The sequence below is a fragment of the Corapipo altera genome, unplaced genomic scaffold, assembly GCF_003945725.1.
Source record: "Corapipo altera isolate COAL_440 unplaced genomic scaffold, ASM394572v1 69, whole genome shotgun sequence".
Classification (NCBI taxonomy): domain Eukaryota; kingdom Metazoa; phylum Chordata; class Aves; order Passeriformes; family Pipridae; genus Corapipo; species Corapipo altera.
In genome coordinates, this window is record NW_020884908.1 from 2,008,800 (window position 1) to 2,021,428 (window position 12,629).

Consider the following 12,629-nt stretch of genomic DNA (forward strand, 5'->3'; position numbering starts at 1 on the left):
TCCTTCAGACTTTCACATATGCATAATGCAGAGGTGCTGTAACAATGCACTGCCCAAACTCATGGCATACAACACTTGGGTCTAAAGAATGCTCTTGTATTTGTATTTGGCATGAGAGCCTGCACACACATTTCACAGCAATGGCTTAAAAAGCAGCCTGGCTGCAGACCTCCTCTGGACACTGTATTTCTCTTACATCCCTTTTCCCTTTGAAGTCTTTTATTCCTTCACAGCTCTGGAAAGCACAAACAGAAACCAGCAGAAGCATCTGGCACTTCTAAAGTAATTTACATGGAAGGATCTTCATGATACAGAAGTTTTGGCAATAAGTTTGTGGGCTATCTTGCCATCACACTTTTCATACAGAAGATGTGGGAGTTGCCACGAGTGACCCATAATCTGGTAAACTAGGTAAAAGCAACTTAAAATGCTCCAAGAGTTCAGGCCCAACTACAGAGCAATTTGACACAAAGGGGCATTTCCACACACAAACCGTAAGTAATAGCAAAATATTTAAGACATTTATAGGAGTCTTACCACAAAACCAAGTACAGCTGGCAGTCTTCACAGACTTCTATTATGTATTCATTTTAATCCTTACAAAACAAACACAGAAGAAAACCCCAAAACAATAAAAGCTTCAGACAATACATTAACACCAGCACTTACCTTGCTGAAGAGGCTGAGTATTCGTACTGGGATTTTGACTGGCCGATTGGGTTGAACTACTGGCTGTTGTGGCAGTAACGAGTCTGACATAATGGAACTTGCTTCCAGGTACCTGAATCTGCTGAACATTGGGTGCAGTTGCCAAAGGAATAATTGTCTTAAATTGAGATGTACCCACTCCTCCTACAGTAATGGTCTGCACTGCTGATTTCACAGCCTGTTAAGCCAACACAGACAGTATGAAGTTACTTGTACACAGGCAGAAAGAACATCAGCACGTTTATTCCTCAATTTGTTAGTGAGCAACTCTACCACAACATTCATATCCCTGAGACAGAAGTCAGTTACCCCCATTTTTGCTTTCAAAAGTAGAACAGATGTGAGGAGATTAAATGCCTCGCAACAGCTCAGAGCAAACTCAGTTCCATTTTCAATGCTCTACACCAAACACCAGAATAAACTAATATTTACATGTGTGGGGTGACTCAGTCCACTTGCCCAGATACAATGTCTGCCAAAACTATTTCAGGTGACTACACAGAACATTATTCAGTTTGTATTCCAAAATCAAGCAACGACCAAACCTAAAAATATTTCTACTAATAAAAGTACATGGTAAGAACTTGCAGAACTCTTTGTGCTGGACTGCAGCATGTACAGATACATTCTGTTAAGACAGTTTGTGATTAGTACACAGAAATCACTATGCAACCCTTGAGAAGAAAATGGAACAGAGTCCATAAACTGGCAGACATCAGAAAGAGAGTACAAGCTGAGAAATGAAAAAAGCAGGAACAATGAGGAGTAGCAAAACAAATTCATTAAGAAAAAAGGCAAAATGGTGAAAGAAAGGGAGCTCAGCAGACCTGTGCTACCTCACAGTTGGAGTATTGGTATACCCGGAATTTGAAAGACTTCATCTTTCCAATTTTTCTTAAGCTACAAACTAATAACAAGTTTTTATTTTATTTATACACATTCATAAGCCTATTGGTTTGATAACAGCCTCTTTTTCCAGCCTTGCTCAACCTCCAACTTTGATTTATTCCTCCTTTTTCTTCTTCTGTCTAACTCCTTCTGAAGTTCAGTTTTTTATTCTCAGTATCTTTTAATATTGATATTAAACATATCGTCCCTAAGTTTTACTATTAAATTTGATTGGTAGTATGATGTGAATTCTCATGAGAACATTTTCCCAGCTCCCCAGCTTTCAGCAACTACAGAAATGATATCTCAAAATTGCACACATTTCACTGGATATATAAGTCTGGTCTTTTAAAAGGTGTTTTCTTGGGATTTTGTTTTGTTTGTTTTTGTTTTGTTGTTAATACATTGAAACCTTAACAAGCCAGAGCAATTCAAAATAAGTATCATCTGCAAGCACAGTCACAGACAAAGCGTTACCAAAGGGAGACCAGTATGGGCAAAGTTCTCTCTAGCTCTCAGATTAGAGGCTGCCATCCAAGGCCAACTGGGAAAATTCTAAGATTCAAGTGACAGTTCTTCTAAAGGCATGTTCTTGAGCTCAGTGCAGACAGGTGAAACCCTTGTGTTGTGTCAGACAGCTTTGGATCAGAACCCAGTATGTATACCCCACAGACATCTCCACTTAGGGCACTTGCAGTAGAGTGACAACCTTCCAATGACTGTATCAAAAGACAGTTTTGCCACTTTTTATCTGGGGAAAAAAAGTAAAATTCAAATCTCGATGGTGTCCAAATCCCCATATCAGCATTCCAATTGTCACCTGTATTAGTATGATGAGGCTGGCAAAGTCTGTCTGAGTCTCTGGTCTCATGCTGTACATGCAACTGTGTCCATTCCCTGCTCTATCCGCACTCTGTTTATTTACAGACATACACATCCCTTCATGTTCACCAAAACAGGAATGTAGATATTTATATTAAAAAAACCCTCACCCAAGATTACAAAACAGGAAAACAGTAACAACTGCAGTTTGTAAGAAAGGTCAGTTTTGTCTTGTGATTTATCAATGCAAATCAATTTATAAAAGCTATTATGGAAACCCCTATTTTTCTAAGAATGAGACATAGGAAATGAACAATTTCTAGTTCTGTAGGTTCCATACCATGGTGTCTTACTTATGTGTATTTTCCTCTACCACAGGAATATGAATTAAATTGTTGCAAACCTCAGAAACACCTGGAAAGCACCCCTAGTCAGTGGCAGAGAAACACTGGCAGAAGAGAGAGAACCACCCAAAGAACTCCTGTCCGTGTCATCGGGAGTTTTTCAGATGACCTGGGAGATTCAGTACACAGAGACAAGAACTTACACCAAGTGGAGCTTTCCAGGCTGGAAAGCTGCTTTCTAACAGCATGTCCTTGTACAGGCTTGCAATGGTTTGCGCCCCTCAATTGACGAAGTCTGTGCTCCCCAGGGCAATTCTTTTGCCACTTCTTACGCAAACACCATTACAAGAACACCTTCAGACTGACCACTGCCAATCTGCCATCCAGCACTCCAGTTTCCAGCAAGCAATGACACAGACACGCTAGAAGACAAAGGAAAGTCAGTGTGTACCTGGGTGGTTGTGTGGTTGACTATAGCCTTCCCAGGGGAGGAGGGTGCTGACTGCTGCACTGTGAGGATCTGCTGTCCTAACGCTACATTCAGTGGGACGCCCACCGTCTTCTGGGGGGAGTTGGGAGGCTGGGAGGCCACTGACACCACTGTTAGCTGCTTGGCAAAACAAAGAAGCAGTTTAAATCCCCGGGCAGGGTACAGGACCCTGTACATACACGTTCCCTTTCTCATGGAAGTACAGCTCTCCACCAGGTCACAGAGCTCCTTCTCTGAACAAGGGCACTGTATTTAATCTCAAATCACATGAGTCCAACTGCAACAACAGCAAACCCTTAGAAACTTGAAGGCATTGCTGGTTTCCAGCACCAAAAGGGTAATGCAGAAACCTACCATAGCATCTGGATTTTCTAAATAACAGCTTTATAATTGGTACATCATAAACAGAAATTTTAAAGAAGAGCTGTGGAAAAAAAAATAAATCTCACCTTATACTACCAATTCAGTCAAACTATAAGAACATCAGTATTTTTAAATCTACTTTCCAGATTCCCACAGAGATCCAGTCATCTGACCACATTTCTGTGGAATGCAGTGTTTGAATACTCTATTCTATACAGACATGCCCCTCCAAAGTCAGGGTTTCTACTTTTTGTTCTAAACTTCCTTACATTTTAAGAAAAATCCCAGTTATTGAAAGAGTTTGCTAAGTGCTTAAAAGACACTTAGAATTACTTATCTACAGTAAAATCGAGATGTAACTCTAAGGAGTCTTTTCACACTCATTGTTAGTTTTGATTCTACAGTTATGGGGTTTTTTAACTTCTTCTTCATGTTGCTTACCTTACTAAGAATTGCCAAACACAAGTCTTTCACTCCATTTGTATAACCTCACATCATTAAAGCACAGCCAAACCAAAAGAATTCTTTATTCTTACTCTACTTTTTATGTATGATATTTAGCTTGCACGCACTATGCATCTTGTTCCCTTCCCTTCCTTTCTGCAGCAATACTCCTCTTTCCAAGACAATTTCATCAAATCTAAAACACCAGTGTTGCCTTTACCTCTGCCAATCTCTAGTTCTGTATCTGTCATGGACCATTGCAAATCTCATTTACTACGGGAGCAATCAGGTAAGACTAAATTACCTGTGCAGTAGCAGGCAGTGGTTAGTAAGTGCTGACCCATTAATATTATCAAGGTCTCCTCTTAAACAGCTGGTTGACATTTTATGAAGGTATTAAAAATAGTCTGAATGCTTGGCTAAGAGGGAACAGCTGCTCTCAGAATGGATGCTTAGGGAATGGCAAAAAACGGCAGGAATGGGAAACTAATGCAGTAATGCATATTTACTTAAAACGACAGTATGGGTGCCAATTGCAAAAAATCTAACTCAGGATATCACATCATGATGTGCAACAGAGACTCTGGAGACATCTTTATGGACTTTGGAGATATGTTTATTATCTCAGGAGAGATAATAAACAGCTTGTAGCAAAGACACAGAGAGCTCCATTCAGACCCTGTGCAGGAGGGGTAGAAGGCTGCAGCCAGAACAGATCCTTACCTTATTAGGGGATTTGAGTGGTGAGATAGCTATTTTATTCGGTGTCTGTTGTGTAGTACTCAAAGTTGATCCAATGACTCCGCTCTCAGAGATCGTTATTGTCTTTGGTGGTGTCCCTGGAGCAGACTGGGAAAAAACCCTACCTACAAACAATGAAGATACCATCAGCTCCAGTTATCCCTGTTCACGTTGGCTTTTAAAGTAAAGTTTTCTCTGCATCTTGTGCAACTGATCCCTATTTCTGAGAGTGTATGACCTGGTATGAAGGACACTGGTGTTCTTTAAGTTAGATTTAGCATCAAAGAAGAAAATAATTGGCATTATTGCAAATAAAACAACTGTTACTTGGGCTTGAAAAGTGCCAGAATGTACATTGAGCTTTCTGTGATATTCAGCTGCAAGTTCTTCATAGCCAGGACAGCATCCTGAGCTCCAATACACCTCTGCTGCACACAAACCCCCAGCCAGCTGGCAGTCTCCTAGGAAGTCCCTGGGCTGCTGCCAATGGATGGAGAAACTGAGCATCCGCGGGGGGACTACTTCCTTTTAAAACCTCAACCATCAAAAACAAGCTGTGTTACAGTGACCAAGAAGAAGTTGTTTCGTCTACCTACACCGAATTCTAAGTTTTTTGGCTTTTTTCTTCTGTGTTGGTGGTTGTTTCTTTCACTGCCCAACAGAACATATGACACACACGTGAAATCAAGGGCGGTAGCGTGAGTCTACAAACTATCCGTTTTTACCATGCCAAAGAACAGTAAACATCAAAACCAGCAGTGCCAAATCATGAAATCAGTCTCAGGAATATTGCAAAACTCCCATAATGGAAAACAGATTTTTTTTTTTTTCATACTTTCTATGTTTCTTTCCAAGAGAGTGCTCGACCACTGAGCTTTCCTCTGCTGCACTTTGGTTCAGACTCTTTTCTGTCATAGCTTGTCTGTCACCCATTCTGTTGTACTACATTTATAAATATAAGAGACACACACCAGCATAACTTTTCCATCCAAAATCAAGTGGCGTAACAATTAAAGTCAACTGGAACTAACAAGAAAAAGCATTGTCCTCATGGAAACCTGATTTCCTCTGAGGTCTATGTGCTCTAAAATGACCACTTTTGTGCAGCCTAACTTTTGCCAGCAGCTGCTAAAGCCACATGCAACCCCAAGAATGTCAGAGTCAGTGAGAATTTTACCATCTACAGTTTTCAATGCTTTGAGTTATTTTCCTAGTGACAGCTTTTCCCTTTCTCACTACATCTCCTGTGCACCCTTTGGCATCAGCTTCCTGAACAGAATCTGATTACTTATATTGACAAGTCTTTCAAATTTACAACTTCAACCTCAGTTTGCAGGAATTCCCAGGCAATTAAAAATATTTACCAGATTCAGGAAAACATGCAAACAAAATTGAAACTGAAAACACAAATGTTACACCTTCCCTAAAATGATGACAACCTCTCAACGCTGGCAAGCTGTGCTGGCTGTTTGGAATGGTGAGAGGAAAGGCAGATGTTTAAAAAGAGTTCCCTCTTGATTACTGAAGCATCCTCACCCCACAGTGATGCTTTTCTCACAGGCTCAGGTACAGGTACTCTAGATTTTCCAAAATATTGATTTAAAAACAGCAAGTTGTTTTTAATGTTTTTGGGTCGTGTTTTTTGTTTGTTTGGATTTTGGTTTGTTTTTTTAACATAAAACCAGCTTAATTCAAATATTTAAGCAGGCACAGCAATCTTCTTATTCACAGGTCCATATATTTGGTAGGGAATTATTTGAGAAAGAGGACAAATTGGTGAGTGGGGTGGGGAATCCCTGTTTCACTTGAAACACAGGTAGCCTGACAACTCAAGAAAAAGACTGTTTCAGTTACATGCCATTCACCTGTACCTATCAGAGTTTTGAATACAGGAGACAGTCGCATACTTTCTAAAACCAGCTCAAGTCCCAGTTCTGTAAAGACTTAACAAATTTATTTAAATATACCTTTAAACAATAGCTTTGTTTAAAGACTTTAGGCCTACTTGGGTTGGTCAATCTGGAAGCAGTTAAAGACATCCTTCAAAGCTCTGAAGACAACTCTGGCTTCCTACATTTGTCCTTTTCAGATAATTTATGTGTCTAGGATGTTTGCATACCTGCTGTGATACATTTAGCAACAGATCCATTGGTCCCACTGCCATAGTAAACAAATGATTACACTGTGGGTTTTTTCTTTCATTTTGGTGGTGCTTTTGTTATTGTTCTATGGTTGGTTAGGTTTTTTTTTAGGATTAACAGATTTTTTTTCCAAAGAGAAAATAATTTCTTTTTTGCCTTAATTACTTTCTTAGATGCTTCTGAGATGGTTATTTTAGAAGTAGGTGAGTGACTTAACAGAAACCACACAGCTTTATTCACTTATTTCACTCAAACATTTTTCCTGTTACTTGCATGTATTACACTTAAGTCCAACTATAAGCAGATTAAAGTAATACAACAGCACGTGTCTCCTTTCCCCCTTGTGTGTTTATATAATGTTTATACAATTACTTTCTGTTTAGCAAGTAGTCTTTTCTGAGGTTCTGGGGTATTTTTTTCTCCTCCTCAAAATCCGTAAGGTAAAAGCATCTTGGAGTAAAAGCAACTCTGCAATTACAAAGATTATTCTAAATGAGCTAAGTATAAAGGTATTGACAACTGCATTTATCTGCTCCTACCCATAAAATGCTCTGGTCTCTTTTTTTCCATGGCTTGAGGTACTTTGACAGAAACTACAGTAAAATAGTTGAGACAAAAAACTTTCTACTATCACCACCTCTTTGAACAGCCTTCAAAAAAAGGTAAAGCAAAACAAGTCAAAGTAGTACAACCTGCAATGACTGGTGACACTTGAGTGGTCTGCCCTGTAACAGCTTTGCTATTGATTGGTTTTGCAAATATCAGCTTGGTGATCACCGGGCCAGAAGTTGGGGTTCGGGTCTTCTTCGCAATCTAAAAGATGGAGGAAAAAAGATCTAAAGTAACTTGAGCATTTTGGATCTAAATCACCGTATTGTTAAGTACATTAAAAAATAAAAAGGGCAATACTCGCACGCATAATTAGAAGAATAACTGCTTATCTCGCATTTCATCTCCATTTCTCCCTACGGAAAGAGCTTGGATATTATCCATGACACTTCAGAAAGCCAGCTACCAGAGTAGGATAGCCATATCCCTTACAGAGATATCTCTGTGCAAACATACCTCATCTTGAAGATGCCAAAATTATTTCTTACATGCCGTTGGTCTACATAAAAATATGAAAATTAAATGCACAACTCTCAATATTTGAAGCTTTAAATGAAGTTACTTCTTTCTCAGTCAAACAAGACAAAACTTGCCCTCCAGTGACTTAAATTTGAAAACTACTGCTCTACATCTCTTGACCTATTCTGACACAGCAGCACACTTTTATTTTGCAAATGGGGAAACCGCCTTCCGCAACAGTTCCCCAAAAGTACGTGGATCATGAGTCCTTGAAAGTTTTGGGTAGTCACTAACCAAGAACAAATCAGCTGGCTGCCTCCAGGTACAAGAAGATCTGTTTTTTCTTTTGTGATCCAGTCTCCTGAAACACAGCTGGACCAAGAACATGTACATGCCATTTGATGACAGATCCCCTCAACCTGAAATCTTTATAAGTAGGGTTTTTTATAGTCTTAAAAGTCTTAAAGATTACTTTTTCCCTTTCCCACACTGACAGAAGTTAACTCCCTGTTGCATTTATTCTAATAGTTTTTATACACCAGCACCCAGGTAGTGAACAGTTCAATTTAGAAGTTGACTTTTTTCAAAGGCTTTTAACCTGCTGTCAGGAGAGGCTGCCTACAGGTGTGGACTATTGCTAGGATCTTCCCTGAGTCCACATGACCACACTGGAAGCATTACTGGAGCAGGCACATCCTGCCTCTCCTCCACCACACACCCCCAGGCACATCCTGTGGGAACTTAGCCACCAGCTCCAGCACTATCAGAGAGGCACCACATTGGCATCCCTGTGGGGAGCCACCTCCCAAAGGCACAGAACCACCTTTAGGACTCAAGTAGCTGACTGGAGAAATCTCACTGATGTGCCAAGATACAGAGCTGACAGCTACTTTTAATAGCTGGAGAAAGTTAGGAATGCTTAAAGGAAGCAACTGAGTAGGCTGGATGTTATGGTTTCCTACACGAACCTATCTATAGAATTTATTGACTGAAAACACTTTTTTTTACAGTCAAGCAATGACAAGAGATTTGAAGTATTCAGTAGCACATCACAAATTCCTCAACTGCTCCACAAAGAGCACATGGGAGGCTGCTTGCACTCCCAGCAGCACACTCATGGCACAAGCCAGGGAAGCCAGAGCTGCCCTTCTGCTATGGCACTGGAGCCCCCCAGCCTGCCACGGAAAGCTAACACCATCTCTGCATGCCTGAGCTACACCCAGCCAAGGGAAGGCAGCAGTGAGCAGCTCTGACAGCAGGCACAAGCAGAGAACAGGCCTCAGTTAAAGGAAGCCATGTGCTACTCCACAGTTACAGCACAAGTGTTCCTCATAGTCAACCTCCACCTCAGACCAAATATGCTGCTTCCAGGGCACATCAGCTGCTTTTATAGGCTTAAAATGAAACAGAGGATACAAACCTGCTCTTTTTGGAGATATATTAACTAATACTTTGAAACGTGAGTTGTTTGAAGAAAGAAGTTCCATTCACGGTCTTGTTCACAAATTTAACTCGAAGTCATTTTAACATTTCAAGAATTCAGTTCTTTTAGCACGTACACAGCTGATAGATGAGCAGCCATTTTATCAGTAATTTTTTCTTTTAATTTGCACACACCTTAATTTCTGATAAATTCCACGCATTTCATCTGCTTTATTTGAGATTTCTGTTCTGCTTAACTTAATCTTACCCTGCCATAAGGTATTATTGCAACTCAACTGCTATTGCTTTTACTCTCCAAAGTGAGAGCAAAGTCTGGCTCAGAACATGATCAACATCCAGCAGGAAGAGACAGCTCTGGACAACAGCAGTTGTTTCCCAGTAACAGTCAATAAGTGTGCTTAAATGACTTACATGAATACGTGTAAAATACTAGCTACCATTAAGATGAAGTATTTCAGAAAAAAAAAATTAAAAATCTCAAAACGAGAGTTGGTCAACACAAGTAGCCCTGCTTCCCTCATATTCAACTTGCAGTATCTTCCTCAGATAAAGGTGCCCCTGCTTTTTGGATAAACTGTTTGTCTACAAAGACTGTCTAATAAATAAGTGAATACCCTCAGGGCTTAGGAAACATAACAAGAGTCAAACTTGTTTGGTTATACGTGAGGAATAGCACTTCTCCCTCTACCTGCTGCCAAGTGAGCCTTTCTGAGGTTTTGGCACCTGAGCTGATAACCCCAGCCACCTTTGAGAAGCTTCTACATCAGTGGGAAACTCACAACACGTTTTAGTAAAGAATGGAGAAGCCGGAGGAAACAATCAAGGTGACAGACTGCCCCTTTGATACTCAGAAAGAGCAAGTTCTCTGGAGCCCTCTGCCATTGACTATACCAATCTCAACAAGCTTAACATTATTCCCCTGCCTATGTAAGCTAAGCATGGCCTCTCCAAGTTACTTTGAATTAGACTGCAAAAATATTTCCTGGGGCAACACGCTCTTCCATAAGAATATTATATTTACACACTAACCTTCTTTCCCCTACAGAAGTAAAGAGATTTATTTGCAGGCAACTTGATTTAAGTGGTCAATTTATGTCTTCCTAAGCATTCTCCACTAAAGATGAACTACCAAGTTTATATGGATGGACTCTGTTTTCGGTGGTCAAACTGTGTTCTACTCATACAAAAATAGGCACACCTGTACCTCACAGTGACTGCATGGGCAGCTACCACAAAGGAGTTAATCCACTCCCTAGATGACCTCTCAGGAGGATGGCCATGTAGGCACTCTCTATGTAGTTTATATTTGGCATAATATGAAAAGTCAGGGACTTTAGAAATAGAAAAGGAGAACAGCATAATTCAGAGAAGATGAAGAAACTGAGCTAGGAATGGGAGTTTAAGGCTAGGGAGTGCACAAGGTCACTTTTCCATGATGAGACGAAGCCACAATGATGGCTTAGCAGTTGCCTTGCCATGGCAGCAATGATGCTGTGGAGATGTCGATGTAACTGCTAAAACCAGAGCCAGTTACCACATCAAGCCAAGTTCAAATCAGATCAGCTTAATGACAGCCATGGTGATGTGTTTGGACATCTGGTTCAGAGTCACGTGCAAGGCCAAACTCGAGCTTAGTGCAGACTAAAGTAGTAACACCAGCAGGCACATCACTGCTTTTGAGCCTCTGTGGAGGCAGGAGCCACGGGCTGAAAGCAGATGCCATGTCCACGGCAGCAGTTTCAACTAAATCAGGACAAGTTCCCAAGAGACAGTAAATAACCTCTGGATATAGATGAGGCCAAAGGTCTTGCCACACTTTTAACTTCACAGACTCATACCTCTAGAGCTATAATCAGAGAAGAAGCAAAATTCCAAGAAACTTTTTGCTGAACTCTACCAATTACCTCTCAAATGCTGAGATCTCAACTGCCACAATTAGACTACAGCAAGGCTAATTGAGTTTCTCTAATGATATGCAAAGCCCCTATGATAGTGACAATGTAACAAGAACTGATGAGAGCTCTTTGTCATCTAATCTTTTACCGATTCACTTTTCAGCACCAAGTCAAAGCACTGTGCTGCCTTCCATCTGAAATACCTGATTCACAAAGCCCCAAGAGACAAGTTACACAAGACCCTTGGGAAGGCAGGGAGGCATTCACAGCCTCCTTTTTGACTGAAAAGTTAAGGAGCTCATTCAGGATGATGGGGTAAATGCAGGACTTCATTTTCTAAGCCAGGGACTCCAGGTCCAGGTTACCTCCCCAATAGCCCACGAATGTCTCACCCAGCCTCATTTATGACTGATACTTTAGTAATTTTCTACAGGGAGAAGCACTGTCTGTGAAGTGCTAATAGAATCATCTTCCCTGTAACATTGCCTTTTTGCTTTTCATTTATACTTCTCCCTCTCCCTACAGGAAAAAAAGGCATGGCAGGTGCTAACAACTCAACCTGTTGTGCAAATGGAAGCAATGGTTTAGCAAAAAGTGACCCCAACAAAACAAATTTACTCAAACTGCAATTAACTAGATTTATAAATGGATGCAAGTCCATTCGTAAGAGCTCCTATCAAGGAACCTGTAGAATTTCTAATGACAAACAGCAGAGGTCATTGGCCAAGTCACCGTATTTCAGTCAGTGATAGCACAGGTCACCTCATGCAAGAAAAACCACATCACAGCTACGTCATTCTCCTCAGTTTCCTGTATCTGTCACTTGGCAGAGAATAACTGAAGTCAAGTAACAGGAACTGACCCACTCTTAAACGTTCCTATGTTGAGTCAAGAGCAGAGACTTTTGTAAAGGCTACAGTGAGAACCATTTATGTACCTTGATCATTAATTATAAGTCCCTTGAGAAAATTTATGTTTCAAACAGCCATTATTAAACTTGTTTCCACAGGTATGATGTAGCAAAAAAAGAGAAAATAGAAATTGGTGCAGGAATCATCTGCAGCTTAAAAAAATCTTGAGACTTGCTCACATTCACTTGCCACAAAATACTAGTCAGGAAATATTCGGCTAATAAAACATACAAAGCTTTGTCATTTGTCATGTGCAGCTGATTATTTTTATTAGAATACTTGGGGTTTAATTTCTTACTTCATTTAGAGGCAAAAATAAATATTTTTTCCATCATAACTTGCAATGAGTTCTGCTTTCCCTTCACTTCAAG

The 12,629-nt window shown here is 40.3% G+C and overlaps 1 protein-coding gene across 5 annotated transcripts in view; it reads right to left on the reverse strand.

Annotated features, from left to right (window-relative positions):
- The window catches only part of LIN54 (lin-54 DREAM MuvB core complex component), a 41,421-nt gene that overhangs the window by 8,341 nt on the left and 20,451 nt on the right, over nt 1–12,629 (reverse strand). For 2 of the 5 annotated variants that reach the window (XM_027652713.1, XM_027652709.1), the window contains exons 3-6: nt 7,634–7,754; nt 4,783–4,925; nt 3,214–3,372; nt 670–886 (exon numbers count right to left, since the gene is read on the reverse strand). In XM_027652713.1, the coding sequence (XP_027508514.1) occupies nt 670–886; nt 3,214–3,372; nt 4,783–4,925; nt 7,634–7,754 (640 nt within the window). The remainder of the gene's footprint in view (nt 1–669; nt 887–3,213; nt 3,373–4,782; nt 4,926–7,633; nt 7,755–12,629) is intronic. The other 3 variants (XM_027652710.1, XM_027652711.1, XM_027652712.1) reach the window with 3 other exon arrangements.